The following is a 16,132-nucleotide window of genomic DNA, read 5'->3' as shown; positions in this document are numbered from 1 at the left end:
GGAGCACGGGCTCTAGGCGCGCAGGCTTCAGTAGTTGTGGCACACGGACTCAGTTGTTGTGGCTCACGGGCTCTAGAGCGCAGGTTCAGTAGTTGTGGGGCACGGGCTTAGCTGCTCTGTGGCATGTAGGATCTTCCCGGACCAGGGATCTAACCCGTGTCCCCTGCATTGGCAGGCGGATTCTTAACCACTGTGCCACCAGGGAAGTCCCTACATGTTGTTTTTCAATTGCCTGGAGGGGAGATGGTCAAGGTTTGAAGTACAAAATGGTTACTTCTGTCAGAAGATGAACTTCCCCGTTTATGGGATTCTGTGGACTGGGGTAGGCAGCCCTCTCTTCCGCTTGGAGACCTCCTTAGGGAGGTAGTGAATAGCCAGGACCTTGTGGAGGCTGGGCCCAGGGAACTGGCGCGGTCACTATTTTCTATTTGAGTAGAAATAGAAACGCTGACCAGAAACACTGGGGTGGTCTGTGTATTCTTAACTTCCTTTTGGGCTCTGGTTAGTCTTCCTTTTGGGCTCCTGAAGGGCTCTCCAGCACTTCAGGGCGTTGAAGTCAGTCTTGACCAGAAAGGAGTTGGGCCCACCCAGGCGGAGGCTCCTATAATCCTGTAATCTTGTAATCACATCCATACCCTTGGCCCTCCTCTCTGGACAGTTTCTTGTTATCAGTGCTCCTTAAGGTGAAGCCACTGTCAGGAGAAGGTCTGCACATTCTCCACCCCCGCCCTAGGCCCCAGTCAGCCTCCAGAACCCAGTAAATAAGGTAACTAGGGCACAGCAAGATCAGACAGACTACACACCTAGCGTGAAGTTCTTGGGGTCCTCTGGGGAGTTCTGGTGGGCTCCTCCAGGCCTTCCTGGGATGTCCTCGGAGCAGTGTCCTCTGGGCTTTCCTGGAGGATTCTTCATGGAAGGGTGCTCAGGGGGGGTTCTTGGGGGGCAACTTTGGGCCTTCCTGGGGGGTTCTGCGGGGGCCCTTCGGGCCTTCCTGGGGCATTCTGGGTTGGGGGGAGGTGCCCCGTAGGGTGTTCGGGCCTGATCTCGGGAAGAGCGCGTCAGCCCCATACTCGGGAGGTGGTAAGTTCGGCCCTCACACCCGACAGCGCGCCATTTGCTGCCCAGGCGCCGGTCCCCCCGGGGGTCGTGGGGCCACGGGGAGACGGTCCCAATGACACGGGAGGGCGGGGGTAGGCGGGAGGCATTCGGGTTCGGCCCTGGTCTTTGCAGGTCCCCCCTGGTGGGCGGGGCCAAGCCCTAGACCGCGAGGTCGCCTATGCATTGTGGGCGTGGCTTGACAGTAGGGAGGGGTGTGGCTCGAATCCCAGGGGCGTGTCTTGCTTTCCTGGGGCAGGGGCTCGGATCCTTTGGCGGGCGGGGCTAGGCTCTCCAGGGGGCGGGGCTAGACTCTCAGCGGGGCGGGGATAGGCTCCCTTCCGGGGTGGGGCGGGGCTCGGCTCTCTGGCGGCGCGTGCGCACCGGCTGCGGCGGCGGCGCGGCGGCCGTCAGTCGCCGGCATGGCGGTGTGCGCTCGCCTCTGCGGCGTGGGCCCGGCGCGGGGATGCCGGCGCCGTCAGCAGCGCCGGGGCCCTGCCGAGGCGGCAGCGGCCGACAGCGAGCCGGACACGGACCCCGAGGAAGAGCGCATCGAGGCGGGCGCGGCGGCGCTGGCCGGGGCGGGGGGCGGCCGGAGCGCGGGCCCCTCGTCGCCCCCGCGCTGCTCGCTGCTGGAGCTGCCGCCCGAGCTGCTTGTGGAGATCTTCGCTTCGCTGCCCGGCACCGACCTGCCCAGCCTGGCCCAGGTCTGCACCAAGTTCCGGCGCATCCTACACACCGACACCATCTGGAGGCGGCGCTGCCGGGAGGGTAAGTGCGTCGGGGCGGGGCCTGGTGGAGGGGGCTTGGCTGGGGGAAGCTCTGGGCGGTGTCACCACGGGCTCTAGAAGGGCACCTGCTTCGGAACGGTGCTCCAGAAGGAGGGTCCCGGCCGCCGGGGCGTGCTGTGACCCCGGGGGGCCCTGCCACAGACCCGGGACCGCGGGTTCCGGGCGCGGTGGAGTTCCGGGTGGGCGGCGGACCGGGCTCTGCCTGCATGGGGTGATCAGAGGGGGCTGAGGGGTCCCGCAGCTGCGGGGGCCAGGACGCCGAGGGCAGTGACGCGAGCTGGGGCTGGGTTTAGGCCGGGGAGCAAGCTGACGTCTGTCCCTGGTCCTCAGTCCTTGGGGGCGGAGCTGACGGGAACGATGAGGGTGAACTTGAATAGTTAGGGGAGCCCGAGGGTTTGGAGTGTCCCCTGAGGGCGAGGACCTGGTCTGTGGAGCGGTAGGTGGAGCCGGGCAGTGCTGCAGGGGACTGATGCCCCCGTCAGGGATGGTGGTGGCCGAAGTGAGGAATAGTGAGTAGTTTTGTAACAAATCCCAGGAAGAAAGCTTTACCTAATCCACAGTTCAAGTCTCTCTGTTCATTTAAACGTTGATAGATCTCTGATGTTCAGTAAGCTCTCATGTTTTGGTAAAAACAATAGGTAAGAAAAAAAAATCAAACAGTGAAGGACAACAAAGGGAAGAAAGTAAAATATCTTCCGGGACCCCTGCAATCAAAGATAAGCCACTCTTAAAATTTTGGAAAAATTTAGTATAAAAAAGCTTCATAGTGTTCCACTGTCTATGTATGCCACAGACTAGTCCCTTACTGATAGACTTTTAAGTTTGCAGTTTTTTCTTGTTGTAAACAGTGCTATCAAGAGTGCCTTTGTGCATTTTATAGGAGTTCATGGGACTTACATGTACCTTTCAGAACTTCTGAGATTATCTTCTTGGAGTGTACTTCCCAAAGTGGGGTTGTGGGCAGTAGGGTGTGCACGCTGATAACACCTTAGATACTCATTGCCCAGTTGTTGGTATTTGCACCCCCAGGAAGACTGCATGAGAAGACCGCTTTCCTGAAATCCTTCCCAACAGGGGGTCAGTCAGTCATCTTCTTTCTGCCATAATGCTCAGTGGTCAAGACTGATTTGTAATCTTTTTATCTGCTCTGAGATCCTGGAGATGCTGCTTCACCTTCCCAAGTGTTATTGGCAAGTGCTGCTCACATAGGGTGACTTTCAGGGTTAAATGGGATGATGCAGGTGAAGCCCTCACCCCCTAAATGGTTATGATGCTTCTTGGCCATTTTAATTTCACCTCTTTTTTTGTGTTTTGTTTTGGTTTTTTTGGTCTCTTTATTTCTTAGGGAGTTTATTTATTTATTTATTTATTTATTTTTGTGGTACGCGGGCCTCTCACTGTTGTGGCCTCTCCCGTTGCGGAGCACAGGCTCTGTACGCGCAGGCTCAGCGGCCATGGCTCACGGGCCCAGCCGCTCCGCGGCATGTGGGATTTTCCCAGACCGGGGCACGAACCCGTGTCCCCTGCATTGGCAGGCGGACTCTCAACCACTGCGCCACCAGGGAAGCCCCTTAGGGAGTTTATTTTGTCTTACAAATTAGTAAGAGCTTGTTGAATATTAGCAGTATGTTTTTTATTATTATTATTTTTTCTGTTGAGGTAGGTTCCCTCTATCCCCACTTACTGGAGAGTTTATATCATAAATGGGTGTTGAATTTTGTCAAAAGATTTTGCTGCATCTAGTGAGATGATCATACGGGTTTTTTGTTTGTTTGTTAATTAATTTATTTTGTTTATTTATTTTGGGCTGCTTTGGGTCTTTGTTGCTGTGTGTGGGCTTTCTCTAGTTGCGGTGAGCGGGGGCTACTCTGTTGCAGTGCGTGGGCTTCTCATTGCAGTGGCTTCTCTTGTTGCGGAGCACGGGCTCTACGGCGCGCGCGGGATCAGTAGTTGTAGCTTGCGGGCTCTAGAGTGCAGGCTCAATAGTTGTGGCGCATGGGCTTAGTTGCTCCACAGAATGTTGGATCATCCCAGACCAGGGCTCGAGCCTATGTCCTCTGCATTGGCAGGCGGAGTCTTAACTACTGCGCCACCTGGGAAGCCCGATCATATGGTTTTCATTTTTCAATTTGTTAATATGGTGTATCACATTGATTGATTTGTGTATATTGAAGAATTCTTGCATCTCTGGGATAAATCCCACTTGATCATGGTGTATGATCCTTTTAATGTGTTGTTGGATTCTGTTTGCTAGTATTTTGTTGAGGATTTTTGCATCTGTACTCATCAGTGATATTGGTCTGTAATTTTCTTTTTTGTAGTATCTTTGTCTGGTTTTGGCATCAGGTGGCCTCGTAGAATGAGTTTGGGAGTGTTCCTTCCTCTGCAGTTTTTTGGAAGAGTTTGAGAAGGATGGGTGTTAGCTCTTCTCTAAATATTTGATAGAATTCACCCGTGAAGCCATCTGGTCCTGGACTTTTGTTTGTTGGAAAATTTTTAATCACAGTTTCAATTTCATTACTTGTGATTGGTCTGTTCATATTTTCTATTTCTTCCTGGTTCAGTCTTGGAAGGTTATACCTTTCTAAGAATTTGTCCGTTTCTCCCAGGTTGTCCATTTTATTGGCATAGAGTTGCCTGTAGTAGTCTCTTATGATGCTTTGTATTTCTGCAGTGTCCGTTGTAACTTCTCCTTTTTCATTTCTAATTTTATTGATTTGAGTCCTCTTCCTCTTTTTCTTGATGAGTCTGACTAAAGGTTTATCAATTTTATTTATCTTTTTAAAGAACCAGCTTTTAGTTTTATTGACCTTTGCTATTGCTTTCTTTGTTTCTATTTCATTTATTTCTGCTCTGATCTTTATGATTTCTTTTCTTCTACTAACTTTGGGTTTTGTTTGTTCTTCTTTCTCTAGTTCCTTTAGGTGTGAGGTTAGATTGTTTATTTGAGATTTTTCTTGTTTCTTGAGGTAAGATTGTATTGCTATAAACTTCCCTCTTAGAACTGCTTTTGCTGTATCCCATAGGTTTTGGATCATCATGTTTTCATTGTCATTTGTCTCGAGGTATTTTTTGATTTCCTCTTTGATTTCTTCAGTGATCTCTTGGTTATTTAGTAGCATATTGTTTAGCCTCCATGTGTTTGTGTTTTTTACATTTTTTCCCTGTAATTTATTTCTAATCTCATAGCATTGTGGTCAGAAAAGATGCTCGATATGATTTAAATTTCCTTAAATTCACTGAGGCTTGATTTGTGACCCAAGATGTGATCTGTCCTGGAGAATGTTCCGTGTGCACTTGAGAAGAAAGTGTAATCTGCTGTTTTCAGATGGAATGTGCTATAAATATCAATTAAATCTATCTGGCCTATTGTGTCATTTAAAGCTTGTGCTTCCTAATTAATTTTCTGTCTGGATGATCTGTCCGTTGGTGTAAGTGAGGTGTTAAAGTCCCCTGCTATTATTGTATTACTGTCGATTTCCTCTTTGTAGCTGTTAGCATTTGCCTTATGTATTGAGGTGCTCCTTTGTTGGGTGCATATATATTTATAATTGTTATATCTTCTTCTCGGATTGATCCCTTGATCATTATGTACTGTCCTTCCTTGTCTCTTGTAACATTCTTTATTTTAAAGTCTATTTTATTTTATATGAGTATTGCTACTCTAGTTTTCTTTTGATTTCCATTTGCTTGGAATATCTTTTTCCATCCCCTCACTTACAGTCTGTATGTGTCCCTAGGTCTGAAGTGGGTCTATTGTAGACAGCATATATATGGGTCTTGTTTTTGTATCCATTCAGTGAGCCTGTGTCTTCTGGTTGGAGCATTTAATCCATTCACATTTAAGGTAATTATCGATATGTATGTTACTATTACCATTTTCTTAATTGTTTTGGGTTTGTTTTTGTAGGTTCTTTTCTTCTCTCTCTTTTTTTTTACATTAAAAAAATTAGTTATTGGGGCTTCCCTGGTGGCGCAGTGGTTGAGAGTCCGCCTGCCGATGCAGGGGACACGGGTTCGTGCCCCGGTCCGGGAGGATCCCACGTGCCGCGGAGTGGCTGGGCCCGTGAGTCATGGCCACTGAGCCTGCGCGTCCGGAGCCTGTGTTCCGCAATGGGAGAGGCCACAACAGTGAGAGGCCCGCATACCGCCAAAAAAAAAAAAAAAAAAGTTATTTATTTATTTTTGGCTGCATTGGGTCTTTGTTGCTGTGCGCGGGCTTTCTCTAATTGTGGTGTGTGGGCTTCTCAATGTGGTGGCTTCTGTTGTTGCAGAGCATAGGCTCTAGGCTCGTGGGCTTCAGTAGTTGTAGCATGTGGGCTCAGTTGTTGTGGCTCACGGGCTCTAGAGCACAGGCTCAGTAGTTGTGGCGCATGGGCGTAGTTGCTCCATGGCATGTGGGATCTTCCCGGACCAGGGCTCGAACCCGTGTCCCCTGCATTGGCAGGTGGATTCTTAACCACTGCGCCACCAGGGAAGTCCCTTTTCTTCTCTTGTTTCCCACTTAGAGAAGTTCCTTTAGCATTTGTTGTAGAGCTGGTTTGGTGGTGCTGAATTCTCTTAGCTTTTGCTTGTCTGTAAAGCTTGCCGGGTAGAGTAATCTTGGTTGTAGTTTCTTCCGTTTTATCACTTTTAATATATCGTGCCACTCCCTTCTGGCTTGTAGAGTTTCTGCTGAGAAATCAGCTGTTCACCTTATGGGAGTTCCCTTGTGTGTTATTTGTCGTTTTTCCCTTGTTGCTTTTAATAATTTTTCTTTGTCTTTAATTTTTGTCCATTTGATTACTATGTGTCTTGGTGTGTTTCTCCTTGGATTTATCCTGCCTGGAACTCTCTGTGCTTCCTGGACTTGGGTGGCTATTTCCTTTCCCATGTTAGGGAAGTTTTCGACTATAATCTCTTCACATATTTTCTCGGGTCCTTTCTCTGTCTGTACTCCTTTTGGGACTGAATAATGCGAATGTTGGTGCGTTTAATGTTGTCCCAGAGGTGTCTTAGGCTGTCTTCATTTCTTTTCATTCTCTTTTCTTTGAATATTAGCAGTATTAACCTTTTGTCATCTATTTGGCAAGTGAGTTTCTTTTGACATTTTAAAACAGAGGCAAAGAGAGTTCCACCTTTTCATTTGCTTTGTTTTGCATTTTGTACACCTGTGAGACCCAGGTTCATCACAGATGTTCCTTTGTGCTTTGTGGAGTTTCTCCATCAGTCAGCCAAACCTGTGTGGTGGTCTCCGGGTGTTGTCTCTGGGGAAACTGTAAGGTATGTAGCAAGAGAGAGTAACAGAAGACTTCTGTATAATCAGAAAAGTCGAAGGTATGCCACATAGTAAAATTAACTGGAGGTACAGCTCAGGCAAGTTCTCAGCATTGCTAGTGGAAGCATAAAAAGTCCTCATGAAGATGTAGAAAGACTTTAGGGGGCAGACCGAGAAGGACTCTTCAGTCCTTCTTTTCCTGCTTCTGTGCTTCTCAGTTCAGCTTTCCTGGGACAGCAGACACTATGATGGTAGGATCAAGGTCTCTCCTTCACCAAGGTGGCTTAGCAGCTAGGAGAATTTTCACTTTGAGAAATTAAAAAAATGAAAAACAAACATGGTAAAACAGGCATATTCCTAGTCATCCCCAGTAAATAACAGTTAAGTCTTCTGTCATATTTGCTTTTGAAATCTCTACCTTTTTAATTTTTTTAATTTTTTTAAAATTATTTTTTTCCTTTGCGGTACGTGGGCCTCTCACTGCTGTGGCCTCTCCCGTTGCAGAGCACAGGCTCCGGACGTGCAGGCTCAGCGGCCATGGCTCACAGGCCCAGCCGCTCCGCGGCATGTGGGATCTTCCCGAACTGGGGCACGACCCCGTGTCCCCTGCATCGGCAGGCAGACTCTCAACCACTGCGCCACCAGGGAAGCCCTCTACCTTTTTTAAAAGAAAACCTCTCAGCCAGCATTTAAGTCCCTCCTGATCACCCCTGACCTTCCCACTCCCAAGAAGCAACCACTATTGTGGGTTGAGTTTACTTGTATATACATACTCCTGTAACATCCCCAATGTATAACATTGTTTTGTGGTACTTTAATTTTAAGAAATATATCATACCATAAGTATTGTGCATCTGCCTTTTGCCCCTGTCAACTTGTGTTTTTAAATTCTGTCCATGTTAATACATTTAAGTCTGGTTCAGTCTTCTTGAACACTATGTGGTGGTTCATAATTTGAAGAGGCCACACGTGTTCCTTTGCTCATTTTTATTTTTTTCATACAGTGTACACAGTGTTACAGCAAAGAAGCTCTTACGTGTCTTCAGACACAGATAAATTTGTAAATTTCTCTAAGGAATATATCCAGAAGTGGTGTTGCCGGCGTAGTGGGCTGTGAGATTTGCAGTTTTACTAGATACTGACCAGTTATTTTTTTGGAGTGATTCTTCACTCCAAATATAACATAGTTGTATTTTCTTCTTTGCACACCTGTCACGAGGGTGTGCACAGGCAAGTCACTGAAAGTGACAGGAATGCTCTGTGTTTATTCACAAAGTAGCTGTCTTTGTGGTCTGGGTCCTTTAAGTTATCTCATTTAATCCAGCGTCCTCTAAATTCTTTCTAGTTTGAATGATTCATTTCTAAAAATCTGTGTCAATCTGGGTGAGAAACAGCATCTCATTTTAATTTGCAGATGGCTGATAACTCGTGAAGATGCACATTTAAGAAATAAAATTATAGGCAATTTGGATTTCTCTTATTCGCGTATTCTTAATCTTTGCCCTTTTTCTCTATCATTATTTTTTCTTATTGATTTGCAGGTTTTATTTATTTAATCTGGGTCAATTTCTGTTTAATATACGCAAAACATTTTCTCGTAGTCAGTAGTCCTTTGCTTTTTAACTTCGTTTACAGTGACTTTTGCAAAAGTTACCGTGTTAGTCAAAGTGACTTCTGTAAAAGTTACAACGTTAATCAAAGTTACGAACTTTTAACTTTGGGTTTAAGTAATCATTGTCCTCCCGAGGTTATGAAGGTCTTCAGTTTCACTAGTTCATTCTGGTAGCTTTCATTTCCAGCTCATCTGGGTCCAACATTGGATGGTTGGCAGTTCCGTGCGTAATTCATAGGCATCTCATAGGGTTAGTCTGGAATATGTATAAGAATAGTCATGTGCGAGACAAGTCTGATCTTATTTCCCTGAGCCCCAAACTTCTTCCATCCTGAACTAGACATTTGGTTGTGGTGGGTGTTAAGGCCAAAGTCATGTCCACAGAGGCAAAAACCAAAGTGCTCCCAGCCTTGGTGAGCAGGAGGTGGGTGGTCCTAGCCCAGCAGGTTTCCTGGCCCAGAAGCTCCAGGTCCGGCCCTGACACGGCACGATGGTGCTTCCATTTGTCAGTGTCTTGGGAAGGTGAGTGAGACGTTAGTGAGTCTGCCCGTTTACTACTCAGTGTTTACACGTTTGCTTTCTGTATTTTGATAATTGGGTTTCCCAGAGGAGAAGACAAGCCACAGAAAGGGGCACAGGGAGGAGGGTGCCACGCACCTGTATTTTAATGCTTCAGAGCGTTTTGGGCCGTGACGGACTTCCAGAGCACGGGCAGGGCGAGCATGTCGGTGGCTCTTCGTAAAATGAGAGGATGACTCGGGGCCGGGGGGTGCGTATGGACACTACAAACTTAAAGTGAGAAGCTTTATAGCGCTTGGTGAGAATCTCACAATTTTCAGTGTCCTAGCAATAATAAGTCAACAATAATAAATCAGTTGTTTTTATAGAATTTGGTCTTTTGAGCCCCCTGCCTGTTGGAGCTATTTGATTAACTATTTTCAGGTGGTATTTCTGTGGGCGGGTGAAAGAAAGTTGAAAAAAGAAAGCCCAATCTGTGCTCCTGTTTTGGGGGCAGATCCACCAAATAGGCGCTATTTCCCCTCTTACAGGAAACCAAACCAGAGCAACCCCAGCCTGCAGTGTGGGCACGGGGTCAGGAGCCGAGCAATGTTTTGATGCATCCCTCCTTTGGCTTCAGGCCTCCTGCAGTTACTGGCATGTGGGGCTATAAATATGCCATCATTTCTCAGAGCATAGCGTAGAAGCCGAGTCAGTTCTTTGCCTTTGACCCAGCGGAGGCTTTTTTTGGTTAACCCTTCACTGTTTAGTTGGTGAATTTTGAAATGCTGGCTGGTCTACCTGAGGCTAAGTTGTTTAGAAAATTCAGACCATGGTTCTAAATCAGAACATTCAAATAATAACAAAAGAAACATTTAAAAGCAAAGGAAATGCAAAGGAAGTGCTCCCACCTTCTACACCAAACTCTTAAATATTGAGACATAGAGTGAGGTTTTGAATTTATAATATACAATTTGTCCATTTCTCCCCTTGATGGTAAGTGTTTTAATGACACCTGGAATAATATTTGTATAATATTTTGATCAGTTGTAAGTCTAAAGTGGGCTTAAATTCCATCATAATTAGAAATACCCTTTTCCCATAATGTATGAGCTTTATGACAGAAATGGGAAGTTAAAAACCAATATGTAATTTTGTATTTGCATGCAGAAGAAAACGCTTTCTATTCTGTTTGATATGCTGATGTGAAATGTGAGAAATGTGGCTTTTGTTAAACATGGCTGAAATTGGAAGGGTCATCTTGGGAAGAGGTGAAATGGGCAAGTTGTTGGCTTTGAAGTCGGCTTTGGGCATATTTTATGATTCTTGTTAAGCAGATGCTTGTTGAGCCTTCCTGTTTTGGGGCTGGGGTGGGCGATGTTGAGGTTGTAGAAGTGTACCTGCCTCAACCATGAGAAGAGGAAAGCAGGCCACCTCCTGAACATACAGCAGGATCTCAGAATTGTAGGGGAACATTTATCCTTTTCTTCTGCTTTGCTATTGTTGGGACTGCAGTCTCTGTATTTTTGGAAGTCGAATCTCATGTGTTGCTTCACAGAGAAACCTAATCCGTCCAGTTAGCGAAGTAGGAAAGGGTAAAAGAAAGCGGTGCCTCTTGAGGGACATTGCTGACCTTACGAAAGCGAGCTGGACAGTGGACCTGGCCCCCAGAAAGCACCGAGTGAAGATTTCCCCTTGGCCATGCTTAATTGGGCAGATATGGTTGCCTTGCCAGGAAGAACTGATGGGCCGTTTTCACTGTTTCGCTGTGTTTACAAAGTGATTACATAATGCATTTGAGGATCTTGGTTTGTCTTTCTGGCTGGAAAGAGTGTGCAAATACAAGGGCGTCTTTGGGACTTTGGAGGAACAGGTGTCCTGTGAGAAACCCAGGCCCAGTCAGGAGGCGGCCTGGGTTCTAACTCATGAGTCAGCATCCTTGGCCAGTGACACCCTCACTGTCCGCCCAGTGGTGATGGACCCGGGAGGAAACCCAGAGTAGCCAAGCCTGTATGAGGAGTTTTAGTGGGGAGTCGGGAAGTATCTGAAATCTGAGAAGGGGTCCGGGGTGAGGTGATGGCAGGGTCAGACTCTGCTTGCCTGCTGGTCTCACGAGTGGGTGGCGAGACCGAGCAGGTGTGCGCGCACCAGGAAGAAGTGTCCGGGCATGACAGGTGGGCCTCAGCTGGAGTGGGGCTCCCTTGGCCAGGGATACCTATCGTGGAGCTGGACAGGGTCAGCGTCCTCTGGCTGGCAGGGTGAGACTTCTCGAGGCTGCTCTTGGTACCAAAGACTGTTCATCTTTGCAGGGGTGGAGCTGGTTGGGAAGAAGTCGCACTGAGTATGTAGGCGCTGTCAGCTGTCCTTGGGAACTATTGGTTAGCATCCCGAATATTCTAGGTGTTGAATAGGAGATGCCTATGGGCTGTATCCAGGTTTTGATTTTTACATTCTTCCCATCCTAAGATGAGCTGGCTGCACAGTATTTTTCCAGATCTGCTACATTATTAAAAAACAAACAAACAGGCATTTCATGCAGTTATAGCAATAGCTAAGGAAAGCAGCGAGCTGGGGGACACACAGGGGTTTGGAAGCGGCACTCTGCTGTCGCAGGGGTGTCCTCGGAGCAGCTGTGTCAGGAAGCCTGGGGGCCAGTTGCCTGACACCCCTGAGCCTGGCGGAGCCCCCTCCCCACCAGCTCCCACCCCTGCGTCTGCCTCCTTTTTCAGCTTCAGAAGTAAAGGTTTTATTTATTTATTTTCCTTATTTATTTTTTTGGCTGCGTTCGGTCTTAGTTGCGGGGACCTTTCATTTTGGTGCGGGCTCTTCCTTGCGGCGCGAGGGCTTCTCTCTAGTTGTGGCGTGCGGGTTTTCTCTCTCTAGTTGTGGTGCGCAGGCTCCAGGGCGCGTGGGCTCTCTAGTTTGCGGCCTGCGGGCTCTCTCATCGAGGTGCACGAGCTCAGTTGTTGTGGCGCGCGGGCTTAGTTGTCCCGTGACATGTGGGATCTTAGTTCCCCCACCAGGGATCAAACCCGAGTCCCCTGCGTTGGAAGGCGTATTCTTTACCACTGGACCACCAGGGAACTCCCTCGGAAGTAAAGTTTTAACCATATTTTATTAAGGGATATAATTATCCCCTAATTTAGTGCAAACAAAAATGCGCTAAATTTGCAATCAATACTGCCTTTTGGTTTGATTTGGAAAACTGTGTGAGTTTACAGCAGGTGGGAAACAAGCCCGCAGCACTCCTCCACTCTTCCTTCTCCCACTCTCTCCTGCCTGCCGGGGGCCACAGCTGGGTTCCAGCTGGGTTCCCCCATCCTTTCCTGCCACCTCTGCCTTACCTGGTGGTGCAGTGGCCTCCTCATGGGACCCCCCCACCTGCGTCTCCAGGTGTGTCTCCGCTGGCTCCACCCACAGGTTACCCAGTCCAGGCTGCTTTTCTACCTGAGACTCTTCAGTGCTTCTGCGTTTCCTGTGGACTCTGGCTCTGGCAGGACCAGGAGACCACCCCCTTTCCAGCCTTATCTTGTGTGCCCACCAACTTGCTTCAGAGACTGTCTTAGTGCTGTGCCCTTCCAACGTGGCAGGGACCCTCATAAGCGGCATTTATGGGGAGCATGGGGCTAAGTTCCCTCTAATTGCAGGTACCAAGGCTGGTGCAGTGCATAGAATTATGATGTTAACTTCGTCATCTTCCATTCCGATGCAGAGAGTGTGCACATCTCAGCCACGGCTGGCACAATCATCTCCGTTCATCTTCTCTTCGAGGGAAGGAGCCTCAGGAAGCAGCGTGTGTTCCTTAGGTTCTCCTGTAGGGGCAAGAGAGTGGGAAAGAGGGAGAGAGGAAACTCTTCTCACCCATTCCCACCCGCAGAGACTGGATAGACTTCCTGCACATTCAGACACATGCTCTGGGGGCAGGGGTTTTCGGTAATGACCGTCACACAGTACTGACCTCACTGGACAGGAAGTGTGCCCTGGCAGTCAGGTCACCAGAGGATGGAGCTTCAGTGTCGACTTGGCCCAGATTCCTGGGCTGTTTTTCCGTGTTGGCGAAACATTTGTTCAATAGCTTTCTGGAAATTTTCTGATTGGAGTATTTGAAGTGGCAACTTAATTTTTTATTGTGGTAACATATACACAAAATAAAATTTACCACTTTAACCTTTTTTTTTTTTTTTTTTTTTTCTTTTTGTGGTACGCGGGCCTCTCACTGTTGTGGCCTCTCCCGTTGTGGAGCAGAGGCTCCGGACACGCAGGCCCAGCGGGCATGGCTCACGGGCCCAGCCGCTCCGCGGCATGTGGGATCTTCCCGGACCGGGGCACGAACCCGTGTCCCCTGCATCGGCAGGCGGACTCTCAACCACTGCGCCACCAGGGAAGCCCACTTTAACCATTTTTAAGCTACAGTTTAGTGGCATTAAGTATGTTCACATTGTTGTGCAGCCGTCACCACCGTCATCTCCAGAACCTTTGCATCTTATCCAGCTGACACTGAGTCCCCATTAAACACGGACTCCCTGTTTTCCCTTCCTCAGCCCCTGCACTCACCATTCTACTTCCTGTCTCTGTGAAATGTGACTATTCTATAGGGACCTCATATAAGTGGAATCCTTTTGTGACTGCTTATCTCACTCAGCACAACGCCCTCAAGTTCGGCCAGGCTCTAGCAGGTGTCAGACTCTCCTTCCTGTTTAAGGCCGAATAATATTCCATCGTGTGGATGGACCCTGTTTTGCTTACCCATCATCCATCGATGGGCACTTGGGCGACTTCCCCTTCTTGGCTATTGTGAATAGTGATGCTATAAACATGGGTGTACAAACATCTCGGAGTCTCTGCTTTCATCTCTTTTGGGTATGTACCCAGAAATAGGATATAGCTGTATCATATGGTAATTCCATGGTTAATTTAAATTTCCTCAAGTCCAGCTGACCCACTTCTCTCCCCCTTCCCAACTGTTTTTTACTTGCTGCCATTTTTGGAGTAGACACTTTCAAAACAGACTTTCACAAGCTACTTTATGTCATAGATTAGCAAGGAAAGTATTTGAATCGGCAGCCTGCAACCCAAATTTGGCACTTAGCAAGCAGCTGTGGGCAGCACGGTTTGCTGAGCTAACTTTAACCATCTTGGGCAGGGCGGCGTTGACGCTGGTCTTGGGTGAGGTTTTCTAGGGGGAAGGATCCCTGGTGCTGCATGTACACGGGCCTTAATGCTATTTTAAGGGCACTTTCCCTGATGACTTATGGGAAGGTTTATGGAACAGTCAGAGGATGTGGAATTGTTCTGAGCCACTGTTTAAAAAAAAAAGATTTTTCCATCATGTGAAAAATACTGAACATTTCTTGAAGGAGCAGTTGGGTCAGAATGACGTTGTTCCACTTTGGTGAATTGATTATCTTTTGGGAACATTAAGAAAAACCCACTAAGCGTTGCTGTATTTATTAGCACTGCATCATACTTTTGCTTTTCTTCTGATTGTTAGTGGCGTTTCTGTGGGTGGTTTGTCTGCTCGTGCAGGTTCATCTGTTGTGTGATATTACCAGCACCTTTTCTTGACACGATGTGCAGAGATTCTTGACAATTTGGTCATCCTGGCTAAAAACCTTAGAATCGCTTGGAAGTCTGAGCGGGTGCGGGGAGGTGGTGCGTCGTCTCTAGCAGGTCGGAGGATGACCTGGGCTCAGATGCGAGAATCACCCACTGGGTCGGCAGGTGCTGTGCAGCAGCACTGCTGCTTCAGTGTGCTGCAGGCCGCCGGCGCACACTCGGATGTGCCTTGGGTCTGTGCCCTGCGTCTCACCGGCAGAGTGTCCACATGTATCACAACAGCGCGCAGTTCAGAGAAGACTACCCCCCGCCCCACCCCTACCCCGGCTCCCAAACCGTCTGGTCAGCGAGGCGGCAAGAGGCGCATCCCGTCTATCCCGTGTGCTGGTCGCTGCTGGAACCGGGAGAGGAGCTGTCCTGTAGCACCATGTAGGAAACAAACCGAGGCACCAGTCTTGTGTGGTGACGGTTTTGGAGCGCCCGGTTGGTGCGAGGGAAGGACGCTGTTTATGGAGAGCACACGACGTGGTGACAGCCGCTGTGGTCGTCAGGAGGGCCGCCTGGCCGTGGTGGACATCCCAGGGCAGACGGGGAATCATGAAGACAGCTCATGGTGGAGCGGAGCTCTTCTCAAGAGCACGGGTAGACCAGCTCCAGCTTGGTCGCCAACCAGGGGGCAGGAGTGGCCCTTCCAGCTGGTCCCTGGCATGGTCTGCAAGGATTTTGACAAACCAGGGCCTCTCAGGTGCTGGTGACTCATGTGACATGCAGGTGTCACCCCGTCCAAGGTCACAAACAAGCACATTCTGTTATCTAGTTCCTCACAAGTTCTTGTAACTTGCATAACACTCCAGAGTGGAGCCCACATTCTTCCTGGCAGGAGGATAAAACGTGTGTTTTTGTCTGGTGATGAGCAAGGCCATGGTCTGCTCATCAGCCGTGGAAGCAGGGAAAGCGCCCCGTCGGGCAGGCCCATCTCAGGGAGGTTTGCCAGGTGCTAACCGCCTTGGCCCAGCTAGTTTCTCCACCGTCTGCATCTTGAGCTTGGCTTGGATATGGTCAAAATCCTCACAGAAGCGTTGGGTTAGTGTCATCATCCATTCCACTGAAAAGACCAGGCCTTGGGGCCGGGGTGGGGTCTGTGATGTGACGAGGTGGGCAGCCTTTTGCTGGCCAGACTGCAGTCCCCCTTCTGGAAGGACTGCTGCGTCACCAACCTCTCCGCGCCTGGGTTTCTCTCCCAGAGGTGGGGGCAGAGTACTGGCCGTGGAGGTGGGCGTCAGGGATGTGCTTCAAGGCCGTCCTGGGCAGCGCCAGGAGGGG

The 16,132-nt window shown here is 48.7% G+C and overlaps 1 protein-coding gene across 4 annotated transcripts in view; it reads left to right on the top strand.

Moving 5' to 3' along the window:
• Positions 1–1,502: 1,502 nt before the first annotated feature.
• The window catches only part of FBXO31 (F-box protein 31), a 43,516-nt gene continuing 28,886 nt past the window's right edge, over positions 1,503–16,132 (top strand). For 3 of the 4 annotated variants that reach the window (XM_060084540.1, XM_060084539.1, XM_060084538.1), the window contains exon 1: positions 1,503–1,866. In XM_060084540.1, coding sequence (XP_059940523.1) covers positions 1,518–1,866 — 349 coding nt within the window. In that variant the 5' untranslated portion in view covers positions 1,503–1,517. Of the gene's footprint in view, positions 1,867–14,946; positions 15,452–16,132 lie in introns of those variants that run through there. The other variant, XM_060084537.1, reaches the window with a different exon arrangement.

The sequence above is a fragment of the Mesoplodon densirostris genome, chromosome 19 (genome assembly GCF_025265405.1).
Source record: "Mesoplodon densirostris isolate mMesDen1 chromosome 19, mMesDen1 primary haplotype, whole genome shotgun sequence".
In the NCBI taxonomy this organism is placed as follows: domain Eukaryota; kingdom Metazoa; phylum Chordata; class Mammalia; order Artiodactyla; family Ziphiidae; genus Mesoplodon; species Mesoplodon densirostris.
Note: the sequence above shows the minus strand (reverse complement) of the source record. Positions and strands in the feature narration are given on the sequence as shown.